The sequence below is a fragment of the Salarias fasciatus genome, chromosome 5 (genome assembly GCF_902148845.1).
Source record: "Salarias fasciatus chromosome 5, fSalaFa1.1, whole genome shotgun sequence".
Taxonomy (NCBI): domain Eukaryota; kingdom Metazoa; phylum Chordata; class Actinopteri; order Blenniiformes; family Blenniidae; genus Salarias; species Salarias fasciatus.
In genome coordinates, this window is record NC_043749.1 from 15,590,568 (window position 1) to 15,603,271 (window position 12,704).

A 12,704-nucleotide genomic window follows, 5' to 3' on the forward strand; every position below is an offset into this window, starting at 1 on the left:
AAGTGACAGTTGTTCACTTCGTCTTTGTGCTATTCTAGGTGAGTAAATGATGATTTAAGGCAGCATAATTCAAAAGTCACTTTTTGTCCGACCTGAAAGAGCCTGTAAATACATTCAACCTGTTAAACGAGGCTCACAAGATGTTTTAAGGCGAGGATATCCAGTCCTCGTCTGAGGAAACTGGCGCCGTCTGCGGCTACATTCACTTCTCCCAGCAGTGGACTTTTCAAAAAACAGGATGCAAAACGCGTTCAACTGTGCATGCTGTACAGTAAGGAAAACCTGAATGACAGAGTTTCACCACACTGGGAGTTGATAATCCAGAATAACCATCATCAAGCTGTGTGAAATATCAACATTTTGGGCTTGATGTGACTAACAAATTGTGTAACAAGCTTTTTTCCCACCTTGTAAAATGCACCATATTGTTATCGGGGTACACAACTTCGTGAAACTGCTCTTGGTTTGATCAACAAACACAGGCGGTGTTTAAACGACTACAGGAAAAACAAAAACATAACGGGAACTGGAATGCAGCTTATGAATCTGATGAATGTGTCAACATTTGTCTCTGCAGAAAGCCTGATCACTCATCACACGCCCTTCCTCTCATGGAGGACCACGGTCCTTCTTCCAGGGTTGCTCAGCACAGATTTATAAAGTCAAACACAAAAAAAAAAAGATTTGAGCACCACTTCTTTCAGGGGGCACAGCGTACCATAGTCTCCTCGTGCTTCAGCGTTCAGCACATGCGAGGCTGCTCCAGTTCGTCCGACGGCGCCTATGGATGCACGGTGTCGAGGGGGGACGACACGTCGAACAGTTCAAGAGCTTTCTTCTCCGGTTTGGTCAGAGGGAGATCTTTGGCAGGAGTACATAAGACCTTGAACCTCTAACAAAGAAGAACATTGGTTTTATTATCAAGAAAACATTTTTGACAATGATTTTTTTTTGGAGGTCCGTTTTCGCGAGGAAATCGCTTACCTGCCGCAGTGTGCCGGGAGTCCTGCTGAGGCTGTACAGCATCCAGAAGGGAACCATGAGGGTGGAGGAGAGCGTGAAGAACCAGCCGAGAGCGTAACCCCACCACGGATATTCTATTTCATTGTTGAACTTCAGAGGAGTGTATTTTATCAAGGAGAAAAGAAATGTTCCCTGAAAGTAAAACCAGAGCAAATGGCCATTAAAATGGGGGGGCGCAATAACACACATCTGTAACATAGATCCATTTATTAGCACAGAGCATCTATTTTGTAAGAATAATAACTACAGTGCTTTTTTGCTCTCTATGAGGTCTAAACATGCATCAAAATTAAACAATGACACATTTATGTCTGGACTGTGTACATTTGATCACAACAAGACTCCTGCAGTGCAGCGTTACACCTGTACAGCCTAATAGGATTATATCAGACTGCAAGAAATATCTAGAGTTTAGTTGGTTTTTTTTGTCAAATCACTTGCATTACTTGGATTATTTGACTTAGCAGAAACACAAAGCCGTTTCTTGATTTTCACAAGTCATCAGCTGACATTTTACATAACACCTCTTTCACCGTGTTAAAGTGAGCCGTGGCCGACCCGAGAGGCCGACTCCAGCACAGCCATCAGCTGATTCAGTTTTTGTCTTTAGTTTGTTTTTTTGCGAGCGTTAATGTTTTTTCTACTTCATGGCACACAGGACACATCTATGCACTGCTGACAGGGATGTTTGCCTCATTTTCTTTTTTTTTTTAATTTTTGTTCCAGTTTTAACAAATTTGCCCAAACTCGCAGAATATGACTTGTATGCACTGGATCGCAATTTAATTTGTAACAAGACTTTAGAGTTAAAATTTGACATCGTGAAACATGAACACCCAGGAAAGTTGTCACTATAATCAGAGTCCGTGCTTTTCACTGCCACTGAAATCAATGATCAACTGTATTAACTGTAGTAAAATGTGTTTCTGCTGCTGATGTGTCACTGAAAACCACTTGTATAATTTGCAAGATTGGAAAATTGACAAGTTTAGGGACAGGGCTGAGTAAAGAAATGTTACTGCTACTCACCATGCAAATTAGTGGAGTGATATACTTCAAACAATACTTGATCAAGGATAAAGGTCTATATCCAATCATGTCTTCTATGTTATCATAAAACCGGTCTGCACCTGTGAGCAGATAGAATTATAGAGATTAATAAAACTTCAACATCAATAACTCTAGAATACTGAAGATAAATGCAACAAAGTGACTGGAAAAGTCACATTTCCTGACTCACCATAAACCCATCCTATACACAGAGACTGCAGTATGGCGAACATCAGCAGTGTCATCCCGCTGCAGGCGTCGTAGTCAAACACCTGGAAAATGTACAGGCCGCCCTGCAGGGAACAAAAACACTCAGCTTTCATGTCATCATTAACGAAATGCAGCAAATCTGTGAGAGTTTCATTTCCTCTTACTTCAGTGACCATCACAAGGCCGATGAGGAAACTGAAAACACTGATAAAAAGCAGGAGGAGTTTACGTCGATGGCCTTTGTGGAAGTAGGCGGGATACATGTCGGAAACTGCCGTGGCGAGGGCCTCCAGACCCACGAACTGAAACACAAATCACACGATCCTCTTTCAGGGCCGTAATAAAAGAAGAAAAACAAAAAAAAAAAGATTTTAGAAGAATATACTGTAAGAAATGAGCCAGCCTCACCTCACTGTCCAGCCCAAGTAAGATGATCATGCTGAAGAAGAATATCGCCCAGACTTGAGGAAAAGGCATCATTGCGACGGCTCGAGGATAGGCGATGAAGGCCAAGCCAGGACCTGTGGAGGGAGGGAGAAGACATGACGGACTCCAGGTGACTTTCACTGTGTACGGTGCAGCGTCACGGCCCTGGCGTTCTTATATTGTCACATTTTGCAGATTTATGTTAATCCAGTGTGTTTCTGCAGGTTTTATGGTTCCTGGTGTCTTTACACTACCCACCTCCCCTTGGATGTTCAGAAATGTATTATATTTCCAGTAAATCCAGATTTTCTTTGACATATTCACCTGACTCTGCCACCTTGGATATGTCTGTGTTTTGCTCATACGCCATGAACCCGAGCGCAGAGAAAATGGCAAAGCCGGCAACAAAACTGGTTCCACTGTTCAGGAGGCACAAGTACACGCAATCCCTAAAACACACAGAAAACAACACATTTCATATATTAGAAAAACTAAGTTTTGGAAATCCTACATTTTTTTTCCAACTTTTTCAAATGATTCAAGAATTAGTAGTTTTTGCTTTAAAGTACAAAAAAACAAAAAATGATGCCAGACAGATTTACAGTTGAGGTGTTAGTGCAATACCTTGGAGGTCGTATCAAACTTACTTGTAACAGTTATTGTTGTATTTATTATAGCTACCAAGTGCAGTTAGACAGCCGATGCAAATAGCATAGGAATAAAATATCTGAGTGCCAGCATCCATCCACACCTGAAAGAAAAGGAGAGGAGATTTGCTCCATTTTTTAACAAATGACACATAACAAGGTCCCTTTTCCACACAGTGTGTTGAAATGTGTAAATTACTTATATGCTATAATAGTGTCAGCAATTCTTTTGTCAGCAAATAATGTGAAAGTATAATTAAAATAATGTGGCTACAGTGAAGAAAATGTTCTCATTAAAACTTTCAGTGCGGTATTCAATGCTATACAACTATTTGCATGTGTAAGTTGACATCCTCTGATTTGAAAAACTCAATATAATGAGCACTGAGCTGCTGTATCGTGAGCCGTATGTCTTCCAAGAAAGAATCTGCTTGAACCTGGGGATCGCTGAGGCGAGACGGATCTGGGTACAGGTAAAACTTGATCCCCGCCATAGCTCCAGGCAACGTGAGTCCACGAATGAGTAACACCGCCAGCATCAGGTATGGAAATGTAGCAGTGAAGTAAACCACCTATGGAAAAGCACAGTAAACATTAATGGAAAGTTAAGGACGTGTGTGTTACTGTGACTGCCATGAAAAGGCTCCTGGAAATCTGAAATCCCACGTTTCAGATGATGTAACATGTCCTAACACACTTTAGGACATTGAGCAACCTCCATGTTATGTTGCATTTTGGTCAAGAGGGAAAAATATACACGGAAAACTTTGGTGCTGAAAAGAGACTTAAAAAAAAAAATAAATAAATAAAAAAAATCAGGCCAGGTTGTTGAAACAAGAATACAAGTCTGTGAACTGTTCTCAGATGTGTGTATGTACTCAGCTTGTATTTACTAGGTTTATTTCTTCTTTTTTTCAGGCAACTGAGCGATGGGAAGGCCTTGGATCATTAGGAAAGAACCATGGCTTCAACACAAAGACCTCAGCCTGGCGGACTTTCAACAAGTGCTGCAAGTCAACCCTTTAAACCGAGGAAAGATTTTTAGCAAGACTAAAGAACCTCCTGAGTTCAGTAAATCTTTGGTAACACGTATACCAACAGTCAACTGAGGGTGTGAGTGAGTGTGGGAAGAAAAAGAAAAAAGCTGAGCCGCAACCTCATGTAAACATTCAAGGTCACAGTTTGGATAAGATGAGAGAGGGGAGAGCAGGATATAATCAATATCCACTCAATAACCTCTCGAAGAGTAAATACCAAGTTACGTGTTAGTAGAATAAAGTTCAAGGCTTCAACAAAGTCAGATGACAGTGAGAAAAAGATATTTTAAGCATCTGAACTGCACCGCAAACATGGGAAGTAAATGCTGTCGAATCTCCAGAGTCTCTGATCTCCATCGCCATGGTTACAAGTTAGTTTTCGGACATTCTGTCATTTTTAATTAATGATCGATTGTGCTTTTGTCAAGCACTGGTTGTTCTGGATGATTCAAGGGCTTCTACCATTGCACAACTGCGATTGACAAACTTGCCAACAGTGGATCAAACCTTCAACAGTAAAAAGCTAAAATTTCAGCCATGTTCTCTTTTTTACCTTTCACAGCACCAGCATGTAAAATACACAACGCAAATGTCTCTGCATATTCCCATTTTTAAGACATCTCAATCACAAACTGATGAAGAGGTGAAATGTCCTTAAAAAAACAAAAAACAAACTTAAATCCAGTTGAACCGATCTTACTGACTTTGACAAAACAAACCATGTTCGCTCTCCTCCGTACCTTTCCGGTAGACTTCACGCCTTTCCAGACACAAAAGTAACAGATGATCCAGGACAGCAGAAGACACAAAGCCAGCTCCCATCGCATGCCGCCCAGCTCCTCCACATGTTGTGTGATGTTCAAAATCCTCCTCCTGCAAATACAAAATATCTTCAGTCACGATCAGAAGTTCAAACGCTGTTGAAGTTACATTTTGAATTTTGTTTCCCCACACTTACTCCCAAAACTCTCTCACTGGTGATGTTGCATTCTCTGGCACAGTCATGTTGAAATAATCGGGCCTTTGATCAAACTCCACACAGGTATCTGGGAAAAAAAGTGATTTATAAACAATCTGTGATTCAGTCAATTTTCTGAAACCCTCAGAAACCTTGAGCAATGATTCCCCGTTTCTATTATTATTATTCTTTACATTTGTCATAATATTCATCTGATCCTTCATAAATTTGATCTTCATGCATATATTGTCAAAACTTTGTCCAAAGATTCTAAATGAATAATTTCTGTGTTTGTTCTCTGGTTCCTTCTTGTGTCACACACCTGTGTTCCAGATGTTCCTGCAGTTCGCCCAGGGAAGCTCGGAGCTGAACGAGGAGAAGAGGTACAGGAAGGCCCAGGCCAAAATGACAATGTAATAAATACTGGAGTACAAAACTACTATCTGGCTGCCATAACCCATCCCTGAAAACACAAAAGAGAGGACAAAAACATGATTTTTAAATGGTAAGATCAGCAAGAAAATCTGATGGGCATATGGTACAGATTCAGCATAAATCAAGTTGCACTGCAACTATGTCAAAACATCAAAAATACACTATGAATGTGTATAATATGGAATCATATAAGCTGCATCATTGACTTTATTGCGGGAAAACATCTGTAGCAAAGAGACTGGAAAAAAGAAAGAAGTTTAAGATAAACATCAGATTTTGGTAATCCTCTTAGTTTGCGTTCATGTGAAAGCACAAGGTTTAGAAAAAAAAAACCCAACAACCTCAAATTGAAATATTAATTTTTTTCTTCAGCTTGAAAAATATGTTAATGGCTCCAGTGTTCTGCTTTCATAATACACAGACCTTCCTTTTCTCTTGTGGCCAAACCGTGCCAAACTTTGGATTACCCATTCTGCACTGCTTTGAAAAAAGCGAAGGCTGGTTAGTCTACTGGTTTAAACGTTAGCTTGGCTCTTTAATATTGTCATCTAACGTGTTGCTGTCAGCAGCTGAACATGAGTCATCGTCAATGCCGAGCCAAAAAATGATTTTTGATAATCGAATGCATTCTAAAATTGTTCTTTAGCATGTAGTTAACTGGAGTTCAGTTGGTTATGAAATTTCCTGAAAGTGAAAATCTTGCCGTTTCTAAAAATAGTCTATTCTTTCTATTTTCAGGTCATGAAAAAAATTCAACTTTACATCACGTCTCATGCCTCCAACATTAAACATTTTCCTATAAAGAACATCCCGAGTCATTTCAAGCTTTTACAGTCTTCACATAAATCTTTACTTCAAGTCACATATTCTTCTTTATTTTCAGAAAATCAGCCAATAACCTTCAAACAGCGGGCAGATTTTCCTCCAGCAGGTAATGCTTCCCTGGCTGGTGTACTGGCCGAGAGCCGTCTCCAGCAGGAACAACGGGATCCCGCAGGTGAAGAGGAAGAGGATGTAGGGGATGAAGAACACGCCTGAGGAAAAAAGCACACGTTACTCCACGTGAAGTTATTTAACAAACACATGAATCAGGTAATTATTGTCAGAGTGAATCAGAGGATGAATTCCACCACTTCAACAGCGGAGAGTATTCACAGCGCTTCACCTTTTCCACATTTTGATATGTTACAGCTTTATTCCAAAAAAGATCCCATTCATTTTTTTTTTTTTAACACTCAAAATTCCACTTATAATACTCACCCCCTCCATTTTTGTAGCACAGATAAGGAAACCTCCACACATTTCCTAGGCCGATGATTTGTCCTGCGACCGCCAAGAGGAATTCAATTTTGCTGGACCACTGCCCTCGAGCAGTGGAGGCAGAGGAGTGATGAGCCGGAGTCGCGTCCAGTCTCAACTTCTCTTGTCCAAATGTCTTTTCCATCATGCTGTAATAGAAAACAAAGTGTACTTATGTAGCAGTAATCATGTATTAATTAACCTTGATTATCTAAGAGACACGAGTCGTGATTTAATATTATCTACAGATATGTGCATGTTGTGTAACTACAGAGTTATTACCCATTTACTCCAGAAGTGTGGTTTATTTATTCTGCAAACAGTGAACAATTTTTTTTTCTGCATTTGCAGGTTACTTTCCATATCGTGTAAATAATCACTGATCGCAGCCGAAAAACAACAAATGATCCCTAAATGAACCCTAACTGATGTCCATGATCTGCACAATGAAAGCAGTCTTGCTGTGTTTGGTCAATAGAGGGTCTCTGCAGCCTGGCATCAGTAGTGATTCTTTTCATCAATGTTGCTTTTGTGCCGCAGCATCTGAATTAAACGTGGGAGAGAAGCAGACAGAATGGCAAACATGTATGCAAATCCAGGACTGTCAAGAAGCCTCAGCCTCCGGGCTGCAGAAAAACCTTTTTTTCTGACAGCTCTTTAGCGATGACATTCACTCATCCTGCCTGACAGACGTGTGCGAGAAAGCACCGAACATGAGTCATTCACGAGCAACAAGGTTTACCCATACTGTGTTGTTAAAGTGCGACATCTCGAGAACCATAACCGCAGAAACAGAACCATGTAGAAGTTGGTCCATATGCACAAAAACCTGCTTACAACAGTTTACATACGCTCCTGCTGTTTCAAATTAATCTGAACCCAACAACTAGAAAAACAGTTATTATAGCTGTCCCCTAGGACATTCAGCACACACACACACACACACACACACACACACACACACACACACACACACACACACACACACACACACACAGTTACACTTATTTCTATTTTAAGACAATATTTTTCTAAATTATTTTTCCATGGGTTTGTGGCAAGATTACAATGTTCATTTCTGTGCTAGGACAGAAAAGTCAATATCATTATAGAATAGTTATGTTTAAATGGGATCTGATGTTGTGTCTAGAACAGGCGAGAGGAACACGTTGTTGAAAAATAGGTTTCATGGAAATGCAGGCCTGAAATGGACCGAGGATAAGAAGGAGAGCCGTATTGTAGCTTCCGGCCATCTGCACCAATGATTAGGACTCACCTTAAACTGAACCGGCAGCAGACCTGAAGTGAGAATTAACAATATTGACAGGTGGAAAGCAACAGCTGCTGTAAACAACTTCAGGTGCTTTCTCACTATAAACCAAAACAACCACTGCCAAACACTGAGGCAGAGTTGGCTTTTGGCATGGGCTCAATGGAAAACTAAACTATATTATTAGCTGTTATTTTTGAAGCTTTGAAAGGCTGAAATAAAGTTTTTAGAAATGTATTCATCTTGTAAAAAGTTTCAGATCGTGTTGACAGAAGGTTTGGGAACAGAGAGCCCGTCCATCGCAGCTAAAACACACTTCCAGCAACTTCCTCACCATGAGCTGCAGGACTCTACCCAGATAAGACCCCCCCTCCCGCCTCCCCCCTCCTCCAAGAGTCGAACCGGGGGTTCGAAGCACCACGAGGTGAAAGTGCAAACCACTGCACAGGAAGGAAATAGACGTTTAAAGCAAGTTATGTGCAGGAGAGGAATGCATGAGTGGAGTGTTTGCTCAGAGCGGAGCAGCTGGCAGGACGGAGCGAGCAGCGCTCACTGTCCGTCACCTTTGGCCTAGATAGTACAGCAACACCCGGCAAGTGCAGCGACAGCAGCCCGCCCGGGTCCCCGCGCTCCGGGCCGAGCGGCTGCCCCTCTCAGACGCTCACATCTCTCACGTGGAGACGGGAAGGTGTAGGATAGACGAAAAGAGACGGAGAAAGTACCTGAGAGAGAGAGAGAGAAAGCAGCCGCGGGAGTCCTCAGTGTTGATGAACTACGCTTCCATCCGGGGGAAACGCTCCGAGGCGCTCGGCGGAAAATACCAGTCCAGAGGCCCTCCGTGCAGCGGCGACAGCCCCAGCCGCGAGTCCATGAGTGGAGGTGGGAGAGGAGAGCGGTATTTGAACGTGACAATGGGGGGTGAGGCGGCAGAGCCACCGACACGCGGAGGAGGAGGAGGAGGAGAGGAGGAGGAGGAGAGGAGAGGAGGAGGCGGAGCTGAAGCTGCAGGAGCTGCAGACCGTCCGTCTGCGCAACCGGCTGCAGACCTCAACCACCCTGACCCCCAGAGGTCATCCCAGCTGCTGCCTCGTGGCTGCAGGCAAATGCTGTTCTACTTCTCTCTGTTTGTCTTGATACAAAAATTAAATTCATTCATTCATTTATTCATTCATTCACTTTAACTTGGAGGGCCCATAAGGTTTTCTCTCTAAAAAGTGGGGATAAACTTGGTGTATTCATGCCTCCATCTTGTTTTCGCTGATTCCTTCCCTTGAGCGTTTCAGAGCTCAACATCTGGAGTCGTTAATAAAATCCCATTAAATCTTCTGAGTGGTCCAAAACCAGAACAACACGTTTTGGACAATCAGAACTCACACAAGTTACCGCTTGTCCTTTAAAGTGAAGAAAAAGGTCACGAGCAAATCAAACGTTTTCTAAAACGTGTGTGTGACACCCTCGATGTCCGCCATCTGATAGACTGGCGATCTGTACAAAGTGTACCCAATATTTGACCACAATCAACTGGGGTAGATTCCATGTGGCGAAAATCAAAAACTCACAAGTAAGTAATCAACAAACACATAATCAGTGTAACAAATATAAATTGGTAGAAACACTTTGTATTTAACTCTATTTCCCACACTATGTTGAATATTTCATAAAAAGTAAAATAATAATGATAAACTCAAATAAAACTAAGCAGATGAACATTTAACAACATATTTGGCAGAGGAACATTGCACAAATTCCTAGTTGAAAAGCAAAATGTGTGAATCATGTAACTCCTCAGCACCAACTTTGCCTCTTTCTTCCTAAAAAATTCAGTGACTGACCTGTGGCCAATTAACCTCATTAGCTGTGGGACGCTCCACTGAACACTCATTTCCTCCTTCCAAATCGCTTCTTGACCTTTAACACTGTTAAATGTTTTATTACCTCTTTTTTCAACGTGCTGCATGTATTCAATAAAAAGGGTATCTTTTTTCAAAAAACAGCTTTGGCTTGAAGTTTTTCCCCTTAAAAAGGTGTCTCTAAAGCCTGTTTCTGACCAGAACGAGTGTCAAACGAGCATTGAGTTTGAATGATTTGTCCATCAGTGCAGTCTGTTTATTGCTCAGTTTCCCAAATTACAGTGAAAAAAGTGTAGCAATCTTAGAAAATGAGGAATGATGCTGTGAGCATCAACGAAACACACAGAGGGAAAGTGAAAGGGAAGGCCCTGAGGATGGGCGTTGTTTATCACAAGAGTGCCAGTAGTAGTAGTCGTGCCCCACCCCACCCCAATAAAAAGACAGTTTGTAGGTGACTGTGAAAAATTTATTCACCATAGATGTAGCGAAAATAAAACCACAGAAAAGCCCACAAACCAGTTGTATAAAATTCACAGCATTTCGAATCTTTTTGTAGTAAGCCCATCTGTTCAATTTATTCATTCATTCATTCATTCATTCCATCTGTTCAATTTAAATGAACTTAATACAATCTGAAATAATAAGCCGAATGAGACCAGGCAGCAGGGATGAACTGCATAAATATCCATCTAAGCTGCTGTTGTTATTATTGTTAGTAGTAGTAAATCATAATCAGAATTTTCCAACCCGTCCCAACTTGTTTGGTGATGCAATATTAGTTCGTATCACGGTGTGTTATACCACTCAAGTAAACAACAGGTGGACTTATTTTCTATCACATGAGAGAACAACAAAAACATTTGACGGTCAGACTGAAGTTTTGATTAAACCTTAATCGAAAGTATAACATGAAGCCTAAAGAAAGGCTTAAACTAAATAGTTTTAACATTGTTTAAATATTTGGGACAAAGCTAAAGGTCAGCCATGGTTAAACCAGGTGTTTGACATTTCCCTCACAGGAAAAAGTTAAGTCAATATTCACCTGAATTCTCATGTTGAAAACATGTTTAAATTATATAAGTCTTAATCTCCAGATTGAAGTATGATGTCAGTGAAACAGACAAACTGTCCCTTCATGAAGAGATAATCTGTTACAGTATGAGATTGTTGTGCTTAGTGGCCATGAGGAGTCATAAAAAAAGAGAAAAGAAGAAAATTCCAGCAGCTATGGTTTTATTCCATCTGAAAAACATAAGCATGGTACATGACCTATTTCTTCTTTTCAGTCTGCAGCCTCCAGTTGCAGAGTTCATTGCTCAATAGACGTTATAAAATCTAAATTTCCCCACAGCGGCTAATTATAGTTTCTTGGCTGCAGGAATCACTTTCCACAAGGGACAAAAGCAGGCCCAAAGCAATCTTGTTTTAGGAACTCGCATCTTCATGATGGACTTTTAATAGAAATGACTCTTTGCATTATTAAAAGACATTAATCAGGAAATACCATATTGAATGGATGAAAATGTATTCAGCTAAGACATCACTACCTGTCCTCACTCTCTCTCTCTGCAGTGGGTTTTTGTCATTCTTTCAACTCTCTCTGGTTGATAAATTTTTTTTTACCTTGACTGTTATAATTTAAAAGCCTGAAGCAGAAGGAGGAGGACGGACTGTGAGCACTTCTTTCTAGGTCTCCCATGAGTGTGGGTGGAAATGAGACACCCTGACCTTAAAGTCAGTGGGTCATCAAGTGGCAGATGAGAGCAACAGTTATATCAAAGTCAGTGAGCCATAAATAAAAGTGAGCTTCAAATGGGAACCAGTCAAGGCAGAGAACTATTTAGTACATTTGATATTTATTTACATTTGAAAGACGATGTTCAGTGTAGACATATTGCTGAAAAAAAAAGACATTTTCTCCATGTGCAACACACTGGTTTCCACACAGAACTTCACAGCAATGAGAGGATACAAGCTCCTGTTTGATGCGGGTGGCGTATTTGCATTAATTTGATTCTGCGTTTTAAAGATTACAGATAGTGTAGGAATGTGGATAATGCATTTCTGACTGGAACTTTCTGTTCATAACAGAGAAGCCAGTTGGCATATGTAAGTTAAAGAATTTCTTTGCTCTCATCAGTAAATTAAGAATAGATTGTTGCATCAGCAAAGGTCATAATAATACAAAAATGTGGCGTCCATCATACTTTATGCAACAACCTGCCTTCCAAATGTCTCCTCACTCGTGCGTGTCTCGCTCCGCCCTTTGACTGTCTGTCACACACCTGAACTGAATCATTACCCGAGCTGGAGGGTTGTGAGGGCTGGAGGTGAGATCATGCCTCAGCGTGTAGAGACAGGAGGACAGAACGCACACTTATTCACACAGATTTGCCTTTTTTTGTTTGTTTTTTTAGAAAATGAAAGAAGCTGCTAAAGTTTTGTGGCAATAGTTCCGCTCTTGTATGTTGTAAGCAAATTCAGCTGTGATCAGCAATG

At 41.0% G+C, this 12,704-nt stretch overlaps 2 protein-coding genes across 3 annotated transcripts in view; one reads left to right on the forward strand and one right to left on the reverse strand.

Annotated features, from left to right (window-relative positions):
- LOC115388589 (sodium- and chloride-dependent GABA transporter 2-like) lies at positions 1 to 9,286 on the reverse strand. Of its 2 annotated transcripts, XM_030091778.1 has the most exons (15): positions 9,078 to 9,284; positions 7,047 to 7,234; positions 6,686 to 6,820; positions 5,674 to 5,814; positions 5,352 to 5,439; positions 5,134 to 5,266; positions 3,794 to 3,928; positions 3,357 to 3,460; positions 3,034 to 3,158; positions 2,692 to 2,804; positions 2,448 to 2,585; positions 2,264 to 2,366; positions 2,053 to 2,153; positions 985 to 1,155; positions 1 to 892 (listed from the first exon to the last, which is right to left on the reverse strand). In XM_030091778.1, exons 2-15 carry the CDS (start codon positions 7,231 to 7,233, stop codon positions 782 to 784), a joined length of 1,785 nt encoding a protein of 594 aa, XP_029947638.1. In that variant the 5' UTR covers position 7,234; positions 9,078 to 9,284; the 3' UTR covers positions 1 to 781. The 2 variants fall into 2 exon arrangements, with proteins under 2 accessions (XP_029947638.1, XP_029947637.1); XM_030091777.1 differs by having other exon boundaries at positions 2,264 to 2,585; positions 9,078 to 9,286.
- LOC115388110 (sodium- and chloride-dependent GABA transporter 2-like) overlaps positions 8,588 to 12,704 on the forward strand; it is a 20,537-nt gene continuing 16,420 nt past the window's right edge. Inside the window, exons 1-2 of the mRNA XM_030091051.1 lie at positions 8,588 to 8,779; positions 8,934 to 9,234. Of these exons, the coding sequence (XP_029946911.1) occupies positions 8,588 to 8,779; positions 8,934 to 9,234 (493 nt within the window). The remainder of the gene's footprint in view (positions 8,780 to 8,933; positions 9,235 to 12,704) is intronic.